General features: G+C 36.6%; 1 protein-coding gene across 1 annotated transcript in view; it reads left to right on the top strand.

The window, feature by feature from the left end:
* Positions 1–334: 334 nt before the first annotated feature.
* LOC5580255 (E3 ubiquitin-protein ligase CHIP) overlaps positions 335–15,081 on the top strand; it is a 28,653-nt gene continuing 13,906 nt past the window's right edge. Inside the window, exon 1 of the mRNA XM_001656095.2 lies at positions 335–1,115. Within this exon, the coding sequence (XP_001656145.1) occupies positions 996–1,115 (120 nt within the window). The 5' untranslated portion in view covers positions 335–995. The remainder of the gene's footprint in view (positions 1,116–15,081) is intronic.

The following is a 15,081-nucleotide window of genomic DNA, read 5'->3' as shown; positions in this document are numbered from 1 at the left end:
TGACGCCACTCTTATCTAGATCCACTCTGGGTTAATCCAGCTTTTTACGAGCGCTAATGGCTGCCGCAAATAGGTTCGCTTTCTGGTAGGGATCAAACGATTTGACATTTGACTTGGGTCCGTTCAACAGAAAATGACCCAAGCTAAACGTCAAATCGACTTATCCCTACCAGAAATTGAGCCTGTTTTCAGCAGCCATTAGCGCTTTTAAAAGCCTGGATTCATTTTTTCAACGTGATAAAAAAGCGAAGAAGCCTTTTCAACTTGCGTGACTGCGATTCCAGTTTCCATATCGCCCAATGCTACACAGAGCTGTCAAATCGGGATGTTTTCATTTTCCGCCGCAGCCATCGTCGCAGTCCCGTCAAAAACAGTTTTTCCGCGGATCGTTTCTTCAAGACGTCTTCAAGCTAGTGAAAATTCAATTTTTCGCGTCTCCACTTGGTTATTGTGTACAAAACAGCCTAGCGAGTCGTGTGTGGCGTAACACAAAAAACCAGCTACTGGATACCCATACTTACCTACAGCTGATTCTCATTGTGCGATATTTATCGAGTCGAGTGAGTGAATGTCGTCGTGCTGCTTCACATAACAAAACACGGATCGGAGGAAAATAGATTTTTCCCTGTGCAGTTTTTTTTTTCGCTTCCATCGTTTTGGGGCTCAGTTTCGCTTTGACAGTCGATCGGGGAGAAAGGCTCGCAGGAGGAGCAATTTTTTCGCGGACGCCCAACAAGTTAAAGGGAAAATCTCTGTGATTTTAGTCGGTTGCCTGGAAGACTTTGGAATTTCGGGTCTGGTGCGATAAAGGAGGATTACCTAAGATTTAAGAAAGAGGAAGCTTTTCAAGTGTGGGTGTTTGGAAGTGATTCGCGAAACGATACAGCTGATAAGTGAAGGAGATTGATTTACGCCCTTCTACGCCTCGGATATTTTCACATCTTCATTTAGCGGAAGAACAATTCGGAACGGTGTTACGGAGGAGCGGATAGACCATGAGCAAGCATATGTACTCGACGGCCAATCTGACCGATGTGGAGCTGAAAGACCAGGGCAATCGGATGTTTTCCGCGAGAAAATACGACGATGCCATCAATCTCTACACCAAGGCAATAGTAAGTGACTTCTTTCGACTATCTCTTTTGTTCACAAAAATCCCCTTCTGTTTGAGCGGGGGGCTCTTCGATGTATGTATAATAATTTTGCTTTGCTCCAATACTCCGCTGCAAAGCCCCCTCAAATGTCTTTATCGCCACCAGCAACATAATGATTGGACAATCAATTACGACCGAGACGATCTTTTTATCTTCTACGCTCTGGTGACGATTTTAGTTTACTATTTTGTTTAGTAAGCAGACAAAAGCTTACGTCTTTTTGTTGGTTACGGATGTTGCATTCATTTAATCAGGATTGGTAGTAGTTCTTTTATAAGAGATTTGATCACTATTTTAAGTCAAGTCTCTAAAAAGTCTCAACTTTCAATGGAAGATCTCCAAAGTCTTTTTTGAACACTTTTTTTTCTCTGTCCAGTAAATCAAAATACTAGTGGCATCTTCAGAGACTTATTATGCCACAGGTTCTTCAGCAATTTATTCTCAGATTTCTCGAGAAAATAGTTCAAAAATTCTTCTCTTATTTGCTCCAGAGATGATTTCATCTATAATTTCACTCCAATAAGTATCCCTTAATAAAATCCTAGAGAGATTCCCTTTCTAATTGTCTCAGGAATTAAGCCACAAAATCCAACGTAAATCCCAGTGTTTTTCACAGAAATTACTATGAAAATATTCTTAATGACTATTCTAGGATTTTCTTCAGAAATTTCACCACTGCAGGGGGGGTCAGCGCTATTTGGACTAATCGATGATTCACTTTGCCATGGGGAGTTTTTTCGGCTGAAATGTCTGCCTCTACACGCAGAGAAATGATTTTTAAAATCAATAACATTCTGTATTGAAATCAACACAAAAAATTATCATTTCTCGGCTAATAATATATTTTTTCGAATTAAACAACAAAACCTTGTTGTTTTAAAAAAAATATTTTTTTGTTTCTAGAATCAGTCGTGAACACAAACAAAAAAAAGTTTTTTTGAATTCATAATAAATATGTTTGTTAATACAAAACCTTATGTTGAAACAAAAAAAAATAAATGTGTTGCTTTTAAAATTTATATTTTTTGAACCAAAAAAAGTATTTTTAAAAACAAAAAAAATACATTTTTGATCCATTTTTTTATTTAGGTAGTCCCATTTATTTATTATTGTCTATTTCATTTGAAATTATCATAAATAAAAAGAATATTTTCTCTCCATTTGGATTTTATTTATATCTGATTTACAAATAATCACCAGATGAATTATTGCCTTCTTATACACTGTGGTTAAAAATATAACTGTTGTCATTTCTGCATTTTGTACACGCAGTCATCAAGTAATTTACAGTGTACTTTCTCTTACCACCGGTGATGCGGTCGATTGACAATCTGCTGATAACGGTGGAAATCTCTATGATACTTAGAAAAATACTTTTTTTTGTTAGAACACTTCATCCGTTAATTTATAGCTGGTACGATTCTCCAAACATTCAATCCATGCACGCATTTCGTCCGTTCAGTCAGAAATGGCGGCGGTATCAATTCTTCAATTTCCTTCCGTTCCAGGATTTTCAAAATTTCAAGACAGTATTGATTTTCTAGAAGACAAAAACGAACAATGCGTAAAAATTCGTATATCAGATAATTACATGGAAACAAGAAAATTTCTTACCCAGAAGACGATTGACAATTTCTTAAGCGTCCAAAATTCAGCAAAAAATTCACCAGCGCGTCACTAACTTCCTCAACATCCATAACCAAATCTGTTGAATCCATTTTGAGTTTTGATTGAAATCATGGAAATGGCGTCTGACAAAACATACACACTCTCACATAAATATGTATGTGTGTAAATATTATGGTTTTTAGAAACCAAAATTTTTTTTGAAAACGAAACAGATTATGTCAACAATCAAAAAAATATTTTATTGAATCTACGCAACTTATGTTCCCATCAGTTTGGTGTGAAAACAACAATTAAATTTTTAGAACAACAAAATTTAATATTTGTATTTAACAAAAATAATTGTAGTTTTTAAAAAGCATTTCAATAATATTTATTTTTGATACAAAAAGGTCTGTTTTCTCTGCGTGTAAGCACTTTAATACGACGCATATTGTGGCCAACTATGAGCTCAGTAGCTTTTAAAACACCCCACTGCCGAAGTGAACCAAAAGTGCCAAAAATAGGATCCGGCTCCCTATTCATCCAAAGATTCCTACAATAGTTCGTCCAAAAAATGATCATTATACAGTTCGTTCAGGAAATCTCACAATAATTTCTCGTGGAGTTCTCATGTGGATAATTGCAATTATTTCCCCTGGAGTTGTTCAAAATTCCTGCAATGATTATTTCAGAAAATCTAGAAGAAATTTCCATCTTCCAAAAATTCTTAAGTTCGACCTCCACTAATTTCCTCAGGAATTTCTGCAGCATTTCATCCAGGGATTAGCGAGAAATCCCCAATAACTCATACAGTACACCTAAGCCGTAAAATTAGTACACCAAAATTATTGAAATTATATAATCTTTTTTCCATTTTTATTAAATTTTACTTTTATATAATCCAAAAAAAAGTTTGTAAATATCGATTCAAATTTTAGCATTGCATTTTGTTGATGTTTTTTCGTGCTATCAATCTTGGAAGGTCTTCCATACCGGGCAAAATATTGAAATGTTCCAAGTTATAAAATGTGTGCCACATACCGTCTACCAGAGCTGCGGCAACACACGTGAGCTGGGGACAGCTCTTATAGTGATGGGCGATATGCAAAGGCGCGTGATTGAGTGGTGGCCTATATTAATGTAAGAATGTGCAAATCGACCACGTTTTGATCGATGTACGGCACTTCTCCGACGTCAGAACTGACGCAAACATTCCCCAAACTATCCGTCATCAATGATATACGGTACCGACGCCCGCCTCGATACAATCTAGCGCGACTGAAACAACTAGTCGTCGCCAATGCGTACCCGCAGCATCTTGAGGCAGCGTTGCCGGATGAGGGCAAGCTCGATGGAGCCCCACTTGAGGATTGCTCAAAGCCGGAACAAAAAGCGTCGCCTAGAAGAGACAGACACCCTCAGTGTATAAGTGCTGGTGATCTTCTATTTCCCAAGAGATGGAGTTCTCAAAAAACGCAGAAGTTCTATCATAAGTTCGTGCATTGTTTTTTTGGTCTCAATGAAAGTTAATCATCAATTGCGAAAGTCAGTCCAAACCACGGACAGCTATTCTTGTAAATAGGGACACAAGATTTGTCTGAATTGCAGAATTTATCCGTAGAGACATTGTTGCGATCAAAGTAGAGATGCCAACTATCCGAGGCAAAACGGAGGTATGTATTGCTTCTGCTTACTTTCCTGAAGATGTTGAAGATGTGCTTCCATCTTCGGTCGTCCATTTTGTCAACTACTGTAAGAAAATTAATGCCTAATTTATAATAGGGTGCTATGCAAACGCCCATCATATAATTTGGCGCCGATATTAATAAAAGAGGAGAAGATCTCTTAAACTACTGTCGTCGTAGAGGGGATTCTCCTTCTTTTGTAAACGCTATCCGACAAGAAGTTCTTGATCTCACGATTTGTAGCGACCTGCTGTCGGAGAAGATTGTGAACTGGCATGTTTTATGATGGAGAATCATTGTCAGATCATAAACAAATCCGGTTCGATTTAAAAGCTGGATCAGAAATAACAGAAACCTATAGAAACCCAAAGAAAACCAATTGGGATCTCTATCGTTTTCATTTAACGAATAAGAATTCGTATAACGGTGAACAGTTCACGACTGTTACACAACTCGAAAATGCTTCTAATGGCCAAATGGCCTCATCTTATCATGCTAGTTGTCTTATTCAACAAAGGTCATCTAACAGAGATGTGCCTTGGCGGAATGAAAAGCTGGCAGGATTGAGGAAGAAATCCAGGCGGTTGTTCAATTGTGCAAAGATCACTTTAGATTGAGTTGAATACAAAAAAAAAACCCTAACAGATTACAACGAAGAACTAAGGCACGCTAAACGTAAAAACTGGAGACAGGTATGTGAAAGCATCAACAACGCTCCTGTAGCTGCAAAGCTGCACAAAGTCCTTTCAAAATAACATTCAAATGGTCTAGATCAGTAATTTCCAAAGTGGGCGAAAATTTGTAAAACTGAAATTGGGGGGCGAAAAAGCAAGAATGGGGGCGATAGTGATGGTATGGGAGCATTTGAAAAATAAACTCAACGTTTGTTAGAGACACTCTTTTAATGAAAGCTTAAACATCTGAGGAATAATTTATTTGACACCTAAGAATTTCATCTGGTTGTTTTTAAAAACAAAACTTGAGATTGTCATTGAGATCTGAATGGTTTTTGCCAAAGCTAACATTCAATGTATTTTGTTAGAATAAATTATTAGAGAACTCTTGACGATGTTTGAAATTAATTTCAAAATCAAAAAATGATGACTTTTTCTTAGGGGATCGTTCTTATCAGTATTTATAGTACAAATCATTTTATAAATAAATGTATGTGATTTTTAAGGAATTCCAATGATAAAAACACTAAATACCACAAACGTTAATCACCCTACTTAATGCCTAAGTAAAAATGGAGCAAATTTCAAAAGTGAAAAAGCAGTTTTTGCCGTTAAAATCGACAAATCCAAACAAATAAAATACACAGCTGTTTTATGTTCAAAATAAAAAGGCTATGGGTTCATTCATATATTGCATATAGATTGTGCTGTTTCCAGAACATCCAAAAATGTATTACCACAAGTTTCGTAAATTTATTTTAACAACCTCGAACATTAAGAATGAGGGAATAAAGTAGAAATTGGGCCAAAACTTTTTCGATGATCGTACATTGTTGCCAGGATAAATAAATTGTTGATACAAAACAATTGGTACGTATGATCGACTTTCTTCACGACTTTTCATGGATATATATGTAGAATACATTCTTTTTGGGGTATTTTGTTGACTACTATATCCTTTAAATTTGACAAATTTACAGTATACTTATGATGAGATACGTAAGTTTTACAAATGTTTAAATTTCACATCATGTACACGAAAAAATGGATCATGGTCGGTCACTAATTTTGTCAATCTCAATGTTTCTGTGGGCCTTCTTAAGTCTTACCATATTCAAAATAGGTAAATTTAATTCGTGGTCATTATTACGGTGATAAAAGTTTTAATAAAAACAACCGTTAAATTTTAAAATTTTAAAAGGTTCAATTTAGGCAACATGATTTTTTTGGCATGTTGCTAAAATCGAACCAGCACTGTATATCCTTACACTTTTCGCGAGAATTTTACACTTATGTTGTTCAAAATACAACAGCGCGACTCTTAAGCTCGAATTATAGATTTTTTTTAGGTGTGCTAAGAATAGACCTTAGCTGGGTATGCTAAGAATAGACCAGCTGGCACACCCAAAAAATGCTAACTATATTTCAGCTGGATAAACTCTTATTCAGGTAGTAATGTTACTTGAGCATCTAGTCCCGCCTTACCCTACTGTAAAATTGTCCATAATATTGTAGAAAAATGTGCTGATTGTTGGTGGCTTTCACTAAAATTTATTTCAATATTTCGGCCTTCCGTGATTCGGCCTTCCGTGATTCGACCTTCTGTGATTTGGCCTTCTGTGATTCGGCCTCCTGTGATTCGGCCTTCTGTGACTCGGCCTTCTGTGATTCGACCTTTTGTATGTTTCAGCCTTTTGTGATTCGGCCTTATGTGATTCGGCCTTTTGTGGTAGACCCGACGGGTCAAAGATGGGCGACAATAACGGAGCTGGAGTTTTTGACTCTGGTATCAGATCAGCAAGGTAAGTAATCGCTGTGGGGCGCAGTCCCACTGTTCGAAGCTGAAATACAAGCCATCATTGACTGTACAAATGTTTGCCTTAAAAGAAACTACAGGTTTGCAAAGATCTGTATTTTCTCGGACAGTCAACTAGCTTTGAATGCTATAAAGGCATTCTAGATCAAAGTTAGTGTGGTAATGCATTCTGAACCGTTCTGTGGTGTTCCTGAGTGCACTATCAGGATGAAACTGAAAAATTGGGAAATGTCCATGGTAGAATCCAATTGGAACGCCAGGGATACATCCAAGCAAGCGAAAAGATTCATAAAACGCAGTCTCGCAAAAGCCCGGGCTATAATGAATCTTAAAACAGGAAATCATAGGGTAATAACTGGCCTGATGACCGGTCGCTGCTCAAGTAGGTATCGTCTTAAAAAGCTAGAAAAATCTAATCCTCTGAATGTCGTTTTGAGCAAGGTGATCAATATGTGGAAGCAGCACTACGATGAACACCTGAATGGCTCAGAGGACACAGGTATAGAAGGTCAGGACAGCGAAGCTACGTCAGCATAGCAGACAGTTATCCATTCGTTCCACACTAGTTGTCCTATCATGCAGTCTTCTTCGAGTAGAAAACTCACACGTAAGCTTTATAATAAAAACGAAACCATCTTCAGAATGGGCTCAATACAAGAGAGCTTTGACTGAATATAACAGAGAAATAAGACAATTTAAAATGATCATGAAACGGCCTACTTTCCTGCACTGAAGTATGCATTGCGGGAATAGTCATTACGCAACTGAAACCAGTGCTGTAATGATTCATTACGCAACGCTTTCTCATTACGCAACTGTTTAGAGTTGCGTAATGAAGCATAACACAACAATTTTTCTGAAATTGTAAAATAATGGTGACTGCATTCCGATATAATTTCTGATACCCTCAAGTGGTCTTCTACGAAATTGCAAAAAATGTTGTACGTAACTCACTGCAGAATTTGATATTTTCAGCACTCGTCGTAGACCAGTTCGTTCTACTTCGTCGTAAGCGCTATTATTCGTCGTATCAAACTTAAAATGTTCCCCTACGACTGGAAAATGTATCTATGTTGCAGGTAAGTTTGAGTATCACTCACCTGCACCATAGATACATTTTCCAAGTGTATTTTTGTGATAGCTGTCGTGGTTTGTATACTTGTACACCAAAAATGCAATAAAACTACTGTATTTCGATAAATAACTTAGTTCAATTATCCACTTTTCACTTTTTTACCGAAATCGCACGGACGAACACGATTTGAGAGAAATGCATAACGATCGCCACCAGTCACCCAACTTTATGATACAAGTTTCTTAACGCCTCTCCCCCCCTCTCACCCCCCTGTGTGTCTTACATCGCCAGGCACTTATTTTCACTATGAAAAACCTTCGTACTTCTTCACTAAAGGATTTCATTCCACTCACACGCCGTAAAAGTTGTATAATTCACAATTTTTATGAAATTTCCTCAGCAGCCGCGTGAAATTGAGAATGTAAACAAAGTTCAATCCGTCGCACTGAGAAAAAAAGCTTGTGCGCATCAATGTGTGCGCGATGCTCGACGTAAAAATACGGTTCCTTTGATTGTGTTGTTTTCGCTGCATTATGAGCAAATGCCATAATTGTACGGTCAAACGGAATTGTGTCGATATGCTGAATTTTCATCATTCACTGCAATACTGGGAACATTGCAGTTCCCACTGATCAATGCTTAATACGATGCATACTAGCACATCACCCTAATTATCCTACTCGGCAAGCCTCGTTGTGTAAAAATCATCATTCTGCAACTTGTTCCGTAAAGTACTATTTCCTGGGTTTCGATTTCTTGTGCTGATTTAAGCAGCTCTGAAATAATTGAGGATGATAGATCTTTAATCGAAACTTTCTCATCTGGCAGAACGAAGTAATCTCCGAACCAAATTTTGCAGACGTAATCTTTACAAATGCAAGAGTGCAACACGCTATAAGGTCTTTTCAGCCTTACAAATCTGCTGAAGTTGGTGAAATATTCCCAGCACTAATTCAAAATGGAGAAGCAGTGTTAATTCCGTCTCTTATAGATATGTTTAAGGCGAGCTTAAGTTCGTCTGTTTGGAGAGCAGTGAAAGTTTTCTTTATCAGGCTAGACAATCGTCACCGTCAAATGGAAAAAGTCGGTGACGAAACTAGAAGAAGCATCGTAATAGTGGTTATCACGCCCAATGGTATGGGTGCCCTAGTGTAGATGTAGTTTTGAACCTTACAGGAAAACAATATGCACTCTGTCTCGAAAAACACCCAGAATCCGGGTGTAAATTTTTCAAATTGGGTAATATTTCCATATGCATTTTGATGAGTCTGGAAAGCGTGTGCAAGTTTCTTTGAGGAAAACAAAAACAAACTGTGTATGACGAGCGTATGCTAGTCTACGTGTGTTCAAATGTCACTAAGCTCTATTGTCACTCAACCAGCGTCGGATGACGATTTGCCACAGAGATCCGATCACATAGGCTCGGCGGCATGACGAACAAATACGATTCCTTCGTTACTGACGAATCTTCGTTCGGGAGCGCTGATCCGACTAAAAATAAGAATCGTGTCTTCGACATATTGAGCATATTTTTGAAAAAAATAAAACAAAACCAAAACACGTCTGGAATCGAATAAAAGATCTCTGAATCGTCAACTCCACGCGCTTACCAACAGAGCTATTGTAGAATCATGAGAAGAGCGGGTTCTTTTGCCAATACAAGCAATCATGTGATGGCATTCGTTGGTTGGTGCGAAGCAAGCGAATATAGAGTAAACGCCTTCTTCTTGTGTGTAAGAGTAGCAAGCGGAATGAAGAAAAATTTGCTCGTTGACGATTTTGGATTGAAGTTAGTCGTGCATTCTTTCGCCGATGACGAGACGACGACCTGTCAGAGTTATAATACTGGATGACGATGTCTTTTGTTTTATTTCGTCATCGCACGGTGACGAATCTGACGATTGTCTTCCCTGATCTTTATTCCTAAAATTAGAAAGCGAGACAGAATGCATCCAAAACCATAGTCTTCCGAAATCATCATTGCACAATAGAGATTTAAAAAGCATGCTTTGGAAGTTTTTATTTTTTAATGATGAATTTGAGTCCTCGCATTTCGTTGCTTCTATGATCGTTTGATGTAAAATATTGCATCATGATCTGCATCATTTTTACTGTTTTGGAATCATTTTTTTTTTATTGCATCAAATGATTCAGTATCGCTTCACTTAATGAACACGAAGGAAATTATCTGATCTACCTACGCATAACAATCCCATACAAAGCATGAACTATTTTTTAGGAAAACTTAGACCAACTGGAAGGTAATGTTTAGTGGAATATCAATAAATATACGAAAACCCGAATTTAATACTATATCATTTAATTATGCTAGAGCTTGTATCCTTTGACAGATACACGTATTTCGACCTCAAGGCCGTCTTCAGCGTCTTCTAGCATTTCGACTTGAAGGAGTCTAGTACACGACACTGAAGACGGCCTTGAGGTCGAAGTACGCGTATCTGTCAAAGGATACAAGCTTTAGCGGAGCTAAAAGGTATAATACTAAACTCGGGTTTTCGGCTTTACTTTGCAACCGCGGAATCTAACCACTCGGCTAAGGAAAACCCCAGAAATGCCATCCTACATGTTAGAAATCACTGAAAATTAAAACTAAAATGCCATCGCACATGCAAGCGAGCAACGATACCGAACCAATCCAATCCAGGTCGGATTGAGGTAGGCAGGGCAGGACCACCCGGGACCGGGACAACGCAAGTTTTCCAGCCAGGGTTCAAGGTCGCTGTTTTATCGATAAAAAAATTGGTTCGGTTTCGTTTCGATTCACCATTTTTCATGCAGGGGAAACGAACCAGGTTGAAAGATGATAATATCTAACAGGGTCGCTGTATGAAACGCAAGGCGAATAAACTTGTTAATGCCATCTTGTTCTGTTGACCAAAGTTCGGTTTTATTGTTCCTTTGCGTCATTTCCTGTTTGCACCTACAGTAACAGCAGAGAGAGACGCGTTCGTTTCACTTTCAATGAAGAATGGAAACATCATTTCGTTTGGTTTGCAACGTTGGCTGACGATATTTTGTTTGCCTTTCTAATTAATCGATAAGAGCTCAAACTCTGTGTTAGAGGAATATCGTTCTATGGTTGTAACTAATTCCTAAAGGTATACATGACTGTTTTAATACTAAGCTATTTACAACCAAATATCGTTTGTCACGCTATAAAGAAATTAAGGCAAAGATCTGTCTAGAACTCATGTGTTTTAACAGTATCATTATTTAGTTATTAACATTTCGTTTTTAATAAAAAAAATATCTATCTACAGTAGGGTGACCAAACAAATCTGTGTACATCCCCCAAATTTGTTCATTTGGTTTCCTTAAGAGTTCGTGACTCTTTTACTTTGGAGTAACTATTAAAGTATGTACAGGGTGATTACTATATCCTGTCAGTAAAATAAGTAATCATAGAAAAAAATGGTTAAATGAATTTTAATTACCGGTGCATATCCAGTAGGGTGCGGCTTATTTTTCAAATGTTCTCAAAACCAAAAATTCGTGTACTCTACTGAATTCAAATCACATTAAAAGAGAAACCTCAAAATCTGAGCCAAAAATATTAACATTTAGAGGTGGCGCAAGCGTCTTGAAGTTGAATTTTCAGGTTAAAAAAATGACCTTCAGTGAAGTACACATAACTTTGTTATTTTTCAACCGATTTTAAAACTTTTAGCATCAATACCTTCAAAATTAAATTTGTAACAACTTTGTTGAACACCAAATTTGTCTAAAATAAGTTTTAGTTGAAAGTAATTCATTCCAAATTTTTCCTCATTTTACTAAAAATTTCAACTTTGTTTGACCATAACTTCATGATGACTCAACCGATTTCAAATCTTTTTACATGCTTTTGAAGCTAATTTAATTGTTTTCAAACCTTTCATACATCACATTTCACTAAAAAAATATCTTGACCAAGTTATTCAGCAAAAACTGCACAAAAACATTATTTTTTAACGAAAAATGCCAGTTTTGTCAAATCTTTGGCAGTTAAATATTGTTTCTTAAGCTGAAACTGATTTTTCTCATTTGTTAAACCTTTGGGAAGGACTTTGCAACAATTTTTAAATAATTTTGAAACAAAATTATGTGTGCATATGTTAAAAAATACATGCACTATTCAACTCGTAATTAACGCAAGATGCTTTACATATTTAAGTTTTATAGAAAATATGCTATTTTCGGCAAAAAAAAACTTAAATAATCCAAAGAAATTTGATTTTTTCATTGAAAAATCATGTTTTTGGGTAGTTTTTGTTGAATACCTAAGTCAAAAATATTTTTTAGAAAAAAATGTATGTACAGTTTGAAAACAACTAAATTTGCTTCAAAAGTATGTAAAAAGATTTGGAATCGATTGAGTTTTAATGAAGTTATGGTCAAACAGAAATGCATTTTTTAGCAAAATGAGGAAAAATTTGGATAAAAGTATTTTCAACTAAGACAAGTTTTAATTTTAGATTCGATGTTCTACAAAAATTTTATAAATTTAATTTGAAAGAAAATGGTGCTAAAAGTTTTGAAATCGGTTGAAAAATAACAAAGTTATGTTTACTAAACTGCAGGCCATTTTTTATAACTTGAAAATTCACCTTCAACACGCTTGCGCCACCTCTAAATGTTAATATTTTCGGCTCAGATTTTGAGGTTTCTCTTCCAATGTGATTTGAATTCAGTAGAGCACACGAATTTTTGGTTTTGAGAACATTTGAAAAATAAACCGCACCCTAATATCCAGTTTAGGACATCTATAACATTTGTCTTTGCTATACATAGATAACAAATTAATTTTCTCATCTCAATTTCCAGTCACAAGCATTGTTTCAGAAGCATTACAGTTAACACGCACGTTATACAAAAGCATATATTTTAACCAAAAAAATACATATTTTTTTTTGGTAAAATTTTCCATAATCAGTCCCATTCTATTCCCTAGTAAGTCTAAAAGATTGTGGTAACATGCTGTTTCAATCAGGCAATTTTTTCAGCGAAGTTTAGTCAAATATACATATCTGTGGAAAACGTGCGTGCCATGTGCAATGCCTTTAAAACAACACATATGACTAAAAACTAAGGTAAATGAAAAAAAAAATTAATCTTTACTTTGTCAAAAAAAACTTTTTAGATGTGCAAAACAGGATGTACACCGGAAATTAAAATTTATACATACATCTTTTATCTACGAACATTTACTTTACTGACAGGAATTAGTAATCACCCTGTATATACACAAAAAACTAATTGAAGTTTAACACTTCACTTCACTTTGCGAAAGAAAAAGAATATACTAAAAAATACTAGGTAAGGCGAGCAAATACCGGTAATATTTAATATGTTGCTTATTTTGTGACATTTCACAAATTTGACGTTTGAGCGGTGCCAAATTCACTCGTTTCGAAGGTGACGTAAATAACACGAAACTATGTTCTTAACAAAATGTTAATAAAAGCTTAATTTAGTTTTACCACCTTAGGATGATAGTGTTGTCCAAAATGATACTAATGAGATAAATTTAAAAAAAACTTGAAAAAAAAGGAAAATGTTAAACAAATATGATTAGCAACGTCTAATTGCAGCGTAAACCGCGAAGAAGAAAACATATTGCTAGTTTCCATCCCTTTGCTGGCAAACGTACACTGCTTATCGAAGATTACAAACAAATACGGCTTTCCTAAAGGAGCTTACATGTATATTAAGTCGTTGATAGACTGTTGGGATTTGGCGTCAATTCCGTGCTTACGAAGTCAAGATTTTGATCGAGAAAGGCGCCTATCGCCATAGGTATATGCGATTGCGCTGGCTATTCCTGTAAAACGGTTTCAAATTAAAATCAAAGTTCAGCTACTCGTGCTACGATATTATGCTTGGTAATTTGACGCGGCTCAACACCACATAACTATGGCTACGATTGCGACTAACTAAAATATCGAGAGCTAATTGCAAAACGTGCCGGCTTCAAGTTTGTATACCAATATGGTATTTTTAGATCCCAGTATCGGTCGGTACACATTCAGCAAATGCTTCGCTATGCACAATGGACAATAAGCATTCTCTTTCATTCCTGTTTCCCCTGAGTATGGTATTTCTAAAGTCCAGCTGGATATAGACAACGCACATTCCACCTTGCCGTGAAATGCACATTGCTCGTAGTGATATTGGAACGTACGGGACTGTCGTCCACCCAAATATAGCATTCATTCATATTTCCATTCTTTGTTGATGAACAAACGTCACTCCACTTTCCATGGTTCGGTTTTATGACTGACTACAATGTTGGCATCGACAGTAGCGACACGTGCCGGTCAAATAGTGTTCAACCAAACAGTTAAATAAATCACACAAACCGGAAGGATAACCAAGCCACGTGGACCTAGGGAAAAAGCCCGCATTCAAAGAACAAAAAAGTTCCAAAACCCTCTTCTTTCAAATTTTGGTGTGCATCGAATTGCTGCTTCCACCTTTCTATGGGTTTGCTCGTAAAAATGCTACTATCGTCTTTTCTGTTGACTACAATTCGGTTTAGTATTCAATGAGTACTTCCCCAGTGAACACACGGTCATATAAAGTAGGATATAACAGTACAAATGTAGAGGTAATATCCGTACATTTTGCATGCAGCCAAATCACCTCCACTTGTGTACTCTTATGCGCTATTGTATACGAGTTTGTGTTTACCGGGTCCACAGTCAGAGCTTTCTTTGTCAAAGTTGCCATTTTCGCATTTGTATATCGTGTGACAGGTACGATTAGACTGTATGCCCAGTGAAGTCATGGAAATTTCCATTACGAAAAGATCCTGGACCGACCGGGAATCGAACCCAGACACCTTCAGCATGGCTTTGCTCTGTATCCGCGGACTCTAACTACACGGCTATGAAAGGCCCGGAAACATACGACATATGGATGAATTGTGCGGGTTATTATTTTATCTCAGATATTGTATTTTAGAAGTAATGTTATACCGTCATTCTTCTGGAATATTTTGTTAATTTTTGGCTGTTGGACTTTCTCAAGAGAAGCTTCCTTTTTTAGATCTGATATAAACATAAAAAGC

Source organism: Aedes aegypti, chromosome 2, assembly GCF_002204515.2.
Source record: "Aedes aegypti strain LVP_AGWG chromosome 2, AaegL5.0 Primary Assembly, whole genome shotgun sequence".
Taxonomy (NCBI): domain Eukaryota; kingdom Metazoa; phylum Arthropoda; class Insecta; order Diptera; family Culicidae; genus Aedes; species Aedes aegypti.
The sequence above is the reverse complement of the archived record's forward strand: the minus strand, read 5'-3'. Positions and strand labels throughout refer to the sequence as shown.